Source organism: Tachypleus tridentatus, chromosome 13 (assembly GCF_004210375.1).
Source record: "Tachypleus tridentatus isolate NWPU-2018 chromosome 13, ASM421037v1, whole genome shotgun sequence".
Taxonomy (NCBI): Eukaryota; Metazoa; Arthropoda; class Merostomata; order Xiphosura; family Limulidae; genus Tachypleus; species Tachypleus tridentatus.
This window is the reverse complement of record NC_134837.1, coordinates 45,114,723-45,127,814: the sequence shown is the minus strand read 5'-3', so window position 1 is coordinate 45,127,814 and position 13,092 is coordinate 45,114,723. Positions and strand designations below refer to the sequence as shown.

General features: G+C 30.5%; 1 protein-coding gene across 1 annotated transcript in view; it reads left to right on the top strand.

Annotated features, from left to right (window-relative positions):
* The window catches only part of LOC143236934 (protein turtle homolog A-like), a 123,132-nt gene that overhangs the window by 75,162 nt on the left and 34,878 nt on the right, over positions 1-13,092 (top strand). The window contains exons 4-8 of the mRNA XM_076475634.1: positions 1,650-1,985; positions 3,483-3,594; positions 4,303-4,505; positions 8,368-8,664; positions 12,535-12,825. Coding sequence (XP_076331749.1) covers positions 1,650-1,985; positions 3,483-3,594; positions 4,303-4,505; positions 8,368-8,664; positions 12,535-12,825 — 1,239 coding nt within the window. The remainder of the gene's footprint in view (positions 1-1,649; positions 1,986-3,482; positions 3,595-4,302; positions 4,506-8,367; positions 8,665-12,534; positions 12,826-13,092) is intronic.

Sequence of the window (13,092 nt, the reverse complement as noted above, 5' to 3'; positions counted from 1 at the left end):
CCACTCATTATTTAGAACTTGAGAAATAACATGTTTTTTGTACGTTTTAATAAGGAATCTTTATATGAAACTTTGACATTCAAAATATTCATCGGAAATGTCTTCATTTTACCAAAAAATACATACGTCTACAAACTCATAAACATTAATCTAGCTCGGAATAATGTTGTACATATCTACGTTTAAAAATGAATCAAGTTTTTACATTAGATTTATATCAGCTACCACGGTTAAAGATCTATAACAAGATTATAGCATCAGATGTAAAGTTCTTTAATAATTTCAAAACTCAGAAATTAGAAATATAATGTAAGAATTTGTTTGCTAACTTGAAAATGACCTACAAAGGTCTAAACGTTGTTTTTGTACGTTATTTCAATTAAAGTTTTTAATACTCGTACCAGTTGTCTGTACAATAAAAATAACTAGATATTCTTGTTTTCTTACACAAAATTACTTGTGAAAACAATTATTTGTTACAAGTTTAAAAACAAATTACATTAGTTTATTTCCAGCTTCTATACACCCAAGAATAACGAGCAGTTTAGAAGTGAAATTGCAAAATTGTGAATTAGATAATTTTATTCGATAGCAGTATAATATAGTTTCTATCCATGCATGTTACGTGAAAAACTTTTGTCTGGGAAGTTGACATTTAAATTGATATAATTTCGTTTTCAAATTGATTGTTTATTCTTGAATTTCGCGCAAAGCTACTCGAGGGCTATCTGCGCTAGCCGTCTCTAATTTAGCAGTGTAAGACTAGAAGGAAGACAACTAGTCTTCACCACCCACCGCTAGGGACGGCTAGCACAGATAGCCCTTGAGTAGCTTTGTGCGAAATTCAAAATCAAACAAACAAACTCCGGGCTACTCTTTTACCAACGAGTAGTGGGATTAATCGTCACATATAACGCCCCCACTGCTAAAAGGGCGAACATGTTTGGTGGGTTGGGGATCCGAACCCGCGATCCTGAGTCGAGCGCTCTTACCACTTGGCCATACAGGTCCTTTAAATCAAAATAGGTCATTTAACAAAACCCTTACGTAACAAGTTATGAGTAACATTAGTTACGTAGTCATTCGAACGTTTAGTTTGTTCCGGATATTCGTATAAAACTATACGAGGGTTATCTACACTAGCACTCACTAATTGCTAACTGATAAGGTCACAGGCAAAGCAACTAGTCAAAAGTACCAATCGTTAACTTGTGTGCCACTCAGAGTGAACAGTGGGCTTGGACTGTTACTATTTTAATACTTTCACGACCCCAAAGTGCGTAGCGCAATTTTTTCTTGCAGAAAGGGACGTGAGTCATGGACTTCCTGATCTATTGTTTGGTATACTAATCAATAAGCAATGTTAGATCCTATTATCACAATTATTCGGTTATGATTTTCCTTAGAATATTTAAAATACGTTGCTAGTTTGAAAAAGAAAAAGATAAGCCGCTACCAACTTTATCATAATAAAGTTACGTGTTCCTTTATGATAAAATATGCATTTAATGACTCTTTTTTTGTAGTATGCAAATATATAGAGAAACAAGCATTTTGATAATATTATGTTAGTTTAGCATAAGTAGATGACATTGAATTTAATAAATAAAAAACGTAACACTCTTGGTCCTCTTTTTTTTTTTTTTTAGATTATGCTGAATACAGCTCAGTAGTGGGGGACAAGGTGGTCCTCCCTTGTAACATTACTCCTCCTTCACCGGATGATAGTGTAGCGCTTGTTTTATGGTATAGAGGAAACTCTGGGAACCCAATTTATAGCGTAGACGCAAGAAATGAGCCAGTTCAAGAAGGAAAGCACTTCGCCAGTGACGTTCTTGGTTCTAGAGCAAAGTTCAACATATCCTTGAAAACGTCTTTTCTCGTCATAGAGCCCGTGAAAGACGATGATGGTGGCGAATACCGATGTCGAGTGGACTTTCGGCGAGGTCGAACTCAAAACAGAAAACTAAAAGTCAATATCATTGGTGAGTAAACACTTCCGAGATTGTACAATGCTATAAATAGGTTTTTACGTTTGAGTAATCCGTGTTGTGTTGTGGTTTTATATTAAAAACAAAATTACATTGTCAATCTCTAGTAAAATGTAATGCGATTTACTTGATATTTCTATTATATCCAGGAAAGCGTAAGAGTAAAATTGAAATCTAGATATGTTTTCAATCAAACATAATCGTTCCACCTCTTAATTCAACTTGGAATAGAGTATGTGCACATTTCCTCTTGAATGAATACGATATCTTTGTTTACGTGTTTCGAAGGCTGATGCTGTGTTTATAGCTTTTATCTACACGTTTGCTTGCGATCAAGAACACAAAAAATGCACCATTCTTCTGGCTTAGTCGAATTTTGTTTTATTATTGTGACATAAGCTGAACGAGAATTGACAAGTAGTTAATTTTTACTAACATTTCTATCTGTTTTCTCTGAGTTTTTCTGCAAAAGAATCAAACTTAAGATATGTCATTTTTGTTACGTAGGGTTGAACGAGATTGGCATACTGCATACCTTTTTATCGAATACGATCCAGTGTAGTTCAACTTCCACACATTTTGAAATATAAAATGTTGTTAAAAATGTAGAACATCTTTATAGTCTTTAATGCTTATGGTTCTAAACGTCCGGAATAAATAAAACAACTTTTCTAAGGAAATGAAAAAAAAACTACTTGTTTAAGCTGTATAAATGTGTACCTGTTGTTTAGGTAGGATACAAACAGATTAAACGTTCATGCTATGTAGTTTGACTATATTTACTGGGAAGGTTTAATAATAATATCAAGTGATAACAAATAATAAACTTGCCCAAAAATAATATATACTTAAGTTAAAACAAAACCGACTTATATTATAATTAAATTTCTTAAATCATCAATCTTATAGAAAATATTGTCTCTTCTGCGATTGAATATCTTAATTTCATTAAGTTCTTAAGTAATTTTAAAGGCAGGTGATTTATTTAAAAATGTAGTAGTTGTTGTTTTGAATTAAACACAAAGCTACACAATGGGCTATCTGTGTTCTGTCCACCACGGGTATTCAAACCCAATTTGAGCGTTTTAAGTTCGCAGACATACCGCTGAGCCACTGGGGGGCATTAACAATGTTCTAATAGGTTCTAGTATTTCAGAGTCGAAAGTGTTAGAAAATAAAAGCATTTTAAAATTTGAAAATACTTAGGATATAAGATATTATCAACGCTGAACCAATAAGTACGCATTCTGCTGTGATTTGTTAAGGACATTTTAAATGAAAATAGATATTATAGTGTGCGGATGGTTTATTACAAAATATAATACTTATAATTATATTTACCATATAAGTCCTGTATATAACTGTTTTGAATGGATAAATTGCGAGATTAATAACACCAACCTCTTATACTGAAATATTAAAATTCATACTTCAAATTAAAAGACTGAATTATATAATGAAAGTAGTGCCATTTTTGTTCTTATTTTGCAGTACCACCGCAAGATATCTATATTAAAACAGGAGATGGAAGATTTCAAGATGTAGTTTTCGGACCATTTAATGAAGGAAGTTCATTGAAACTGGCATGTGAGGCTATTGGAGGTAAAAATATTGAAAATTATTAATTTGAATTTATCTCGAACATTCATACGAACGCTTTTGTAAATTGTAAACATACAATCTTTTGATAATCTTGCTATAATATTACGTGAACCTTTCACATGCATAATAAATAGCGCGTAACATACAGTTACCATAATTTTCATCATCATACTTAAATGTCACACAAAAAGTAATATAGTTTTTAAGAGTAATGATTACATGCTACGGCGTACTTTAATACATAATGGACATTTTTCGTTATCTAGTAACACTGCTACAATTTGAAGAGAAATTTTGAGGGTTTGTTTGTTTGTTTTGGAATTTCGCACAAAGCTACTCGAGGGCTATCTGTGTTAGCCGTCCCTAATTTAGCAGTGTAAGACTAGAGGGAAGGCAGCTAGTCATCACCACCCACCGCCAACTATTGGGCTACTCTTTTACCAACGAAAACGACCGTCACATTATAACGCCCCCACGGCTGGGAGGGCGAGCATGTTTGGCGCGACTCGGGCGCGAACCCGCGACCCTCAGATTACGAAGCACACGCCTTAACGCGCTAGGCCATGCCAGGCCCAATTTTGAGGGAGGATCATATTTAAATAAACAGAAGAAAACAGGAACATTTATGTGAGATGATTCCCCTTTATGGATCAATAAGAATTTTTAGGTTTATTTTCCAAATAATAAAACTGAACTGTCTTTTTTTAAGAATTCCTCCTCCTTCTGTGACTTGGTGGAAAGAATCAGATTTAATGGACAATAGCTATTTTATTCCGGAGAAGAACGTAGTGGTGAACATTCTAGAGATAAAGGTTGTGGAGCGATACCTATCAAAGGGTACTTTAACTTGTCAAGCTCAAAACACGAATCTAACCATGCCCAAATCAGTAACCATCAGGTTGGATGTGAACTGTGAGTACTTTTATCGGCTAAAATGGCACGGTTACTAAGGAAGATTACTTATGATCTAAGAACATCCCTACTTTTACCTCATTTGTAATGGAAAATTTATTAGTATGCTATTACTTTCTGACACCCTGCAACAATGTTTGTGTGTGTACTGGTATAGTTAAATTGTAATTTCAATATTACCATTACAAATTAACTTACCTTGCGATGACAATGATGTAAAACAATGGCTTATATGTAGATATATACTGAAATAAACTGAGTAAAATAAATTTAAAATAATTTTCTCATTCTGACTGATTCTCCACCTTGGTCTTTGTTTGAAGTTGGTCCTAGACCTAATTTTTGCAAAATAGATTAATTTAGTAAGAATGTACAAATGATTTTTACCTACTTAATTTTGTTGCATAATTCTATTTGATAAATAAGCCGTGTTAAGAATTTACGTTCAAGTAATAATAATATAAACTTATATTATTATACAAAATATACAAGATGTTCGGAAAGTCACTGTGCACTTATATATTTATTAACAGACATGTTTCAATACAGAATACAGGAGGTAAATATGAATGACAATTATAAACAATGTTAAAAGTGACTCCCGTTGGCATCAATACAGGCCTGGATCCTTCTTATTTTGTTTCTAAACACCGCTATCAGTTGCTGGCTTGAAATAGACTGAATAAAATATTCTTACAAAACTGCACAGTGACTTTCCGAACACCCTGTACTTGAATTATTGCATATTCATGAAAGAATCTCATAAATACAAAACGGTTCAAAACCTTTAAGTGTTTGAAAAGGGCACGTGCCAAATGTTTGAAAGAAATCGGAATGTTATCAAAATAACATAGTAGATTAATTTCAAGGATATTTATTTATATGTTCTAGCGTAAAGCTAGGCAATAAACTATCGTATGTTCTGTCCACCATTGTAAATCGAATCTCTCACTTCAGTGTTATAAGTTTGTAAGCATTACGATGACAATTTGTATAGCATTTATTATAATTTATTTTCATGTTTTTTGTTTCAGTTACTTCTCTTTATATATCCATAGAAATAAAAAATGTTGCAAACATGTTTAAAACTTATTTCCCATTATCTGGTAAGAAGGCCTGATAAATAAATACACAATAAATAACGACATTATTTCTTTTATAACTGAATAAATACATTCTTCAAAATGTTTAGACTTTAATATTTACTTAATTGTTATATTATATACAAAAATTACATAAAATTTTATAAAGTACTTAATTACAGTAAAATCATATTGTGAACATCAATAGTGAAAATTACTGTCTCATCTGAATTGTTTAAAAATGCGGCTCAGGTGTATCTTTTACGAGTTTATTTTGCTAACATTTAGTACTGTAAAATATATTAGTTAAGATCACTCTTTAATATTACTTCAGATGAAAAACAAGCTCAAAAAGAATTATGTTACTGCACTTTAAATATTACGTAGACAATGAACAGGTGATCAAAGTCTCTACCGCTGGGCTTGTAATAACAAATATGATTTACAATTTTTCGTCTTACTTAAATGTAATAGTTCTAGGGGTAGGTATAGAAGAAAAAAAAATGGATCGATCCTATACAGAGGAGAGGAAAACTTTTTAACTTCTTTTATTTAAGTATAACTGTTTATATGTTATAAAACTATTTTCCTTTCGTCTTTAAGTTATAAACTGAACGAAACGACAGACAATTTTACAAAAAATGTTTGAATATTTTTTAGAGTTTGTACTGATAAATTTAATTATTATTAAAAACATAAATTGCTATCTGAACAATGATAGTCTGCGCTGTTTACCGTGGGTATAAAATCCTGATTTTTAAAGTTATAAGCCTTCAAGCGTACTGTTGAGCCCTATGTGGCTAAAAACCCGTAAAAAGAAAAAGAAAGAGTGACGTGTTCACTCTTCCTAAACTAATCAACATGTTTTATACTTGTACATCTACAAAAACATTGAAAACACTCCTAATTTTTTTTAAATTTTAAATGAAAAATCAATAGCTCTGAAATTGTGTTTAAACAACACGTTTACAGCGCTTTATACAACACTAAAATGCTAAAAATGGCAAGCAATGTTGGTAAAGAAAAGAGATATACACATACCGCCAGTTAATTTCCGTAAAATGTTTGCTCAATAAAGAATTTTACGATAGGATACTATGTTTTATAACACCTATCCTTTCGCACTTATCCTTAAACATAATTAATTTTTATGCTAATGCTTGTGTTCATACTACATTTCTTCCACCGTGCCAAAAGCAAGTAATTTGTATTATAAAACAGCAATGTCTTATTAACGTTTCTTGCTCCTCGCTAATGTCATAGTTTTTAACCACATAGTTGAAGTTTCATCAGTATAAAGTTTTGTGATAAGTATGCATTTCCCACAATAGAACTCTATACAGAGTAAATTATTTTAATATACGTGAAAACGTCATCTGATATTTAGTGATTAAAAACAATATAAGCGCCATAAAAGCTAAATTTCTAGATCCAGAATCGAATCTATATTGACATAATTTATTCTACGTCGTAAAAGCTACTTACGCTTTTACTATACAATATAAATATGCATTATCAGATTACTTTTGTAGTTATAAGTCCTCATAACAAAAGCTTTTATAATTACTTATTTGCTTGGTTATAGTCGTTTCGTTGTATAAGTGTGTTAGTGTATCTGTACGCGATAGCATGTTTTATATAAGCCATGAACAAATGTCAATCGTCTAAATACATCGTAAACATATAATATTTTATTTTTTATCTTTATTAGCCTGTAGTGAATGAAGCCGATGAATCGTCACGCTCTTCTATTGGTGTGTTTTTCATTCGTCCTTTATACAATATGAATCGATACAGTTTTCATGGATCTGTCGTGTATAGTAATAAAATATGATATTTGTTCGTGCTTTCCCTTCTTTATAAAGTATAAGCCTAATGCAAAGAAAATTAATTAAGATTTTCGGAGATAACTTAAAAAAAACATTACAAATTGTTCTAAACGGTATAATTTTCTGTACGTTTAAGTACAACACAACAATTTCTTGATGCGTGTAATTTTTCCAAACATTTAAACTACATATAAGATTTTAAGTTCACTGTTAAACATGAACATTGTACGTCATCAAGTAATCTACGTAACTTAATGAAACCTAACATAAGTTTTCCTGAAGAACATAAAATTATACAAAAATTCTATATTTCCAAATTAATTGATTATCAGAAATAATTTTGCCAAAATTACGACATATTTTTCTTATTTTATTAAAACTTAAAAGGACTACCACCGTTTCTAGCTGGTGTAAAAAATGTGAATACAGTGAATTACAAAGCCTGGATTACCCTGGCAACTGAATAGGAACGTAAACTAAAATCGACATTCCTAAGAAACAGTACAAAATATATCTGATATACTGATATAAACATATGTATGTTTATACTAATCTACTACATGTAGATATAAACTACATATACAGTTAATACATTCTGCTTAGCAGAAAATAACATGTACCGAGTATAGAGCAAACTATTGTAAGCATGTCTGTATTTCGGTGCGTGGTATGAAGTTTGCTTTCCTGGTTGTGTTCTGTTATAAGCAAATACATTGCAGCTGATTTTACTAAAAATAGGTTTTCAATAATTTTAAATACTTTAAGAAAGAAACCAAGTAATAACAACTATCATGCATTTCTAAGAAGTTTGAATTACGATAAGATTTAGAAAAAAAAAAAGAGAGTATATTCAAACATTACGAGCTCTATTTGTACAAGTTTTTTTTAATTTTTCAACACACAAGTAGTCTTATATTTTGGTTACAACATTGAAGTTTCGTCTTTGCCCAGTGAAGCCTCAGTACGTTCGTATTTCCTCAACCAAGGAAAAACTGGAAGCAGGAACAGAACAGAAAGTGAAGTGTGCTACCAAAGGCTCCCTTCCTGCCGCGGTGTTAACGTGGTGGTTGGACGAGAAAAAGATGGTGAACCACAAAGAGACGGTAGCAGATGATCCACCCGTTACTTCGAGCATTCTTACTTTAGTTCCAACGGAGAAGGACAATGGAAAGACATTAACATGTAGAGCAGCCAATCCTCGCCTACTTGATAGTGTTCTGGAAGACTCTTGGAATTTAGACGTTCTCTGTGAGTATAAATTCAAGTTTATGTATTTGAATACTGTTATAGATCAACCAATCATTTTGCAACTTTTCATTAAGTTAGTAAAACTATGTCTAATGGCTGTAAAATTTAAAAATGAGTTAGGAGAAATACGTCTAACGAAGAGTTACTACAACATACTGATTTAGTAAAATAATTTTTCTTAAAGATGCATGTGGATGACATAATAATAAATTACTTTTTACTTTAGAATTATAATATGAATATGATACAATCGCTTTACAAAGATAGATATTAAGAAGCACTGGTTATATTTTATTCATTAGATTACACCTTAATCAATTTTGGTTGCTTTACATGCTTTCCAATAACTTTCCATTAAGAAAAGTATTTAGATAACTCGGTATTTTTCTATTGCTACTTTGAAATATGTACTTAATCAATAACTAAGAGCAAGTATTCATTTAACTTTAAAGTTTAATAGATTTGAGGAAGCTTAAAAGTTATTTTGGTTTGTAAACCGTTGCTAGGAGCACGTGAATAATGTATAAATAATATTGTAAAAAAAATAACATCTATAGAGTAAAGTGCAAAGTATTGTTAGCATGGCACTATTTCGGTGCGTGGTACGAAGTTTGCTTTTCTGGTTGTGTTCTATTATTTGTTGTATGAGCACGTTTTCTCGTCGGAAAATGAAACACGTGATTAAGTACCTCTGAAAAATACAGGAAAATTCTTTCAGGAGTAGAGTACAATATATATGATATTTTAATTATTAATAGGACCATGATGTTCTGGATTCCTCGGTTCTTGAGCTATGAACATTACTCTGTTATTTTTATCCAATATTGCCCTTATATTCATAATTACTCTTGAATTAGGTCTCTTTTAATATTATAATTTGCAAAGAATATGGGTAAAGGTATGCAAACTGTGTTTCTCCTAAAATATGGTTTCAAGTAAAAGTTTTCTAAAATGTTTACATAGTTCAACATTTATACGAATACTCTGCGACAGCAGTTACATGATATTAAACGTACTGTATTCGATTTTCAAAGAGATAATTGTTTTCTTGATCAGTGAGACAAAACATTAAAAACATCTTAATCTACTACTCTGAGCAGTTACATCTCTGATAATTTTAAAATTATCACAATTTCCAAGTATTTTATGTCTCTAAGTCTTAGGATTTCTTCCCAGTTGTCAACAGGGTGTATTTACTAATTACATGGTGGTAAAAGGTTTTCCAAGTGTTAATACTTTTGTTTAGCAGAAATCGTTATAATAGTATGTGATATTTGTTGTATTTCCTTCAGAACTCAATAGCCTCTTTATCTAAACAGTGTAAAAGCAAAAACAACAACAAGATTTAGAAACACTTTAGTTTAAACTCACGATGCTTTAATCTCAATATAGTGAAAACGACCGCGGAAATTTCGTCTTCCTTTCATACCTTAGCGTATCTATATAGGGAAATAACTCGTTGTTTACCGGTTGAGTAGACAATACTTTTTTCACACACACTGAAAATAAAGAAATCCCAATTTTGAGCTACAAAGTTTACTTTTTATAGTTATGTGCGAAAGTTATAAAATAAAAAAATGTCATCTTGAAATTCACGTATGCTTATCATTGTAAGACATGTTCAATACGTCAAACATTAAAAATGTTTTATTTGTTGTTAACGACGAAGCAGCACAATAGGCTATCTAAGCAGCGGTCACCACAGGTATCGAAATCCGGTTTTTAATGTTATTACCTTCAAACTTACAACTGAGCCTCTGGAGGCTGTTGGAAGAGAAATGAGACTATAAGTTACAGGAAATAAACTATAATAAACACAGAAAGTATCAGTAGAAAAATAAGAGATTTGAATACGGTACTTTAATGTCAAAAATATCTTAATGATATCATTGAAAATAAACAGTTTATATTTATTAGTTTTTAAACTATTGTTGCATCGTCAGAGGTCGCCAATATACCTTTACATTTAAACTAAATGAATATATTTAATGTATCATTGGCTAAACACAATTATTTTCAAATTACTGTTAAAACTTTAAAACCATAAAGGACAAATATTCATTTCTGTTTTAACAAACGGAATATTTTTTTTTATTTCAGAAAGAAATTACAACCAGCTACTAATTGGGGTAGTTTTTATCTTAAGGCTAATAGTTTGTATCCGTATTTTAATTACCAACAGAATATTTTAATAACAGAAGTATTTTGTGACTAAACAAAAAGATACGGCACATTGAACTTCTTCAGGTTCATGTTTATATGATACGAAGGCCACTAAAGGAAACACTGTAGATTTGACCCCCCCTTCCTCTTTCTTGCTATTCCATAACAAAAATACCCTAAATCATCTAACATTGTTTCAAAGATCATTTAATCAAAACAGTTTTTTCTGGTGTTGGTTGTCTCATGAAATACATGAACATTATATTGTTTCCATTACGACAATACTTACTTCACTATGTTTTATATTTAATTAAAACTTTATACGAACAGTGAACTCGATACAATTACTCTTTATTTTGTTTTGTTTTAAGAAACCATAGTTTAATTATACTTTCATGATTTCTACAAGACATAAAACATCTAATCCCTATCGTATAAGTGATGTTTTGTTTCATAGAAAGGTGTTATCGTATTATTTAATTCCACAAATATAATTTCTTATATCACTTTAATTGAATTAAGTATTTCACAGTTTATCTACGATGACTGTTGTAGAAATATGTATATAATTTTAAGTTTTTATTATGTTATTTAAGCTTAGGTTTTATGGTGGCCACACTGTATTATAACGTATGATCGTTTCAGTTAAATTGTGTCTAAAATATGAAACATTTCTCATACCAAACCGTTATAAACAATTGCAGCTTTTATTTAAGAGTTATGTGCAGTGAAACATTCTGTTAAGTACAAGTTCCTTATAATATTTTTAATAATAACTTTAATAAGTTCTGCGTTTATAAACCCATCATTAGGCAAAAGTTAAAGATGTTTAACTTTTTTTTCAAGTTAACACTTATTAATTACATATTAGCGTTCTGACTAAACGTTCAATTCTGTTAAATTTTGCTGCTTTTTGCATTACCAATTTCGCCTTTCTTCAAAACAATATATTGTTTCCACATCTATTAATATAATATTTCAGATGAAAGTTTTAAACATCAATAGCTTTTAAGTTTTAAAATTATTACATCTTTTTTTCATAATTCGTTTTCTATTTATTTAATATTCCAGTAATTTATAATACTTATGAGAAATTTTGCTTCCACATTAACTAGATTTCCTCTACATATGGTTTTATGTTAAGATCATAAGCTCATATACTTATATATATATATAATACTTCATAACTATTTGAAAAGTTAAAACTCAGTATTTTCATACCTAAATGTTTTCCATGCAAAATATAATACACTGTTTTAGGATTAATTGTACTGATATCTGTGAATAAAAATATAACTCATTAATAGAAATATTTCTTAGTTAAAAACTATAAGGAAATGTGCATGCTTTAGAAATTAATAAAATGTGTAAATTTTGCTATGAATATCTTCATGGACCTAATTTCGTTTCTTTTATTAATATTTATTTTTATTCGTTGGTTTGCATTTTAGTTCGTTTACTTCATACTATTAACTTTATCTGCTAATTTAACTTTACAATAAATGACCTTTGTTTAAAATATTCAATAACCACTCTTTTCAATGAGGCGAGCATGCAAATTTTTAAGTTTCACACATTCAAAGTGTAATAAAACCTTATTAAAAAAGGTTAAAATGGTGTGAATATTTTGTTTCAATATTATTATTTTTTTCTTTTTTTACCTTTGTTTGTTAAGTTGCTCACAGTGAAATATTTTTGTATTAATAGATCAACCAAAACTCTCTCTTGTTCTTGGAGCTAGTGTTCAGGATGAACAAATCAGAGAAGGGCACAATGTTTATTTTGAATGCAATATAAATGCAAATCCACAAGTTCAAGATGTTGAATGGCTATTTAATGACGAAAAGCTCTTCAGTGAACCATCAAAGGGAATCCTTATAAACAACAAGTTGCTACGCTTGCAAAACGTTGGAAAAGAACACCGAGGGATCTACCAATGTCAAACTCATAATAGTGTTGGAAGAGGGCTGAGCGAGAAAGTTCCTTTGAATATTCAATGTAGGTAGATATAATTTGATGTAATAGGAGTATTAGGTAACACGTTTAATAATACATGAGAATTACCACCATCAGCACCGACGTAATGAAGTTATATTATAAACACTTATACGTTTTCTTTTCCATTTTTTCTCAGAGTTGTTTAATTTCATAATATATTAATCACATAATGCTAAGACACCAAAATGAAATAACAATGGTTTCACAAATATAAAACTCATCTGCAATATGCCTGAGAGAAAAACATTAGAAGCAATTTTTAATACG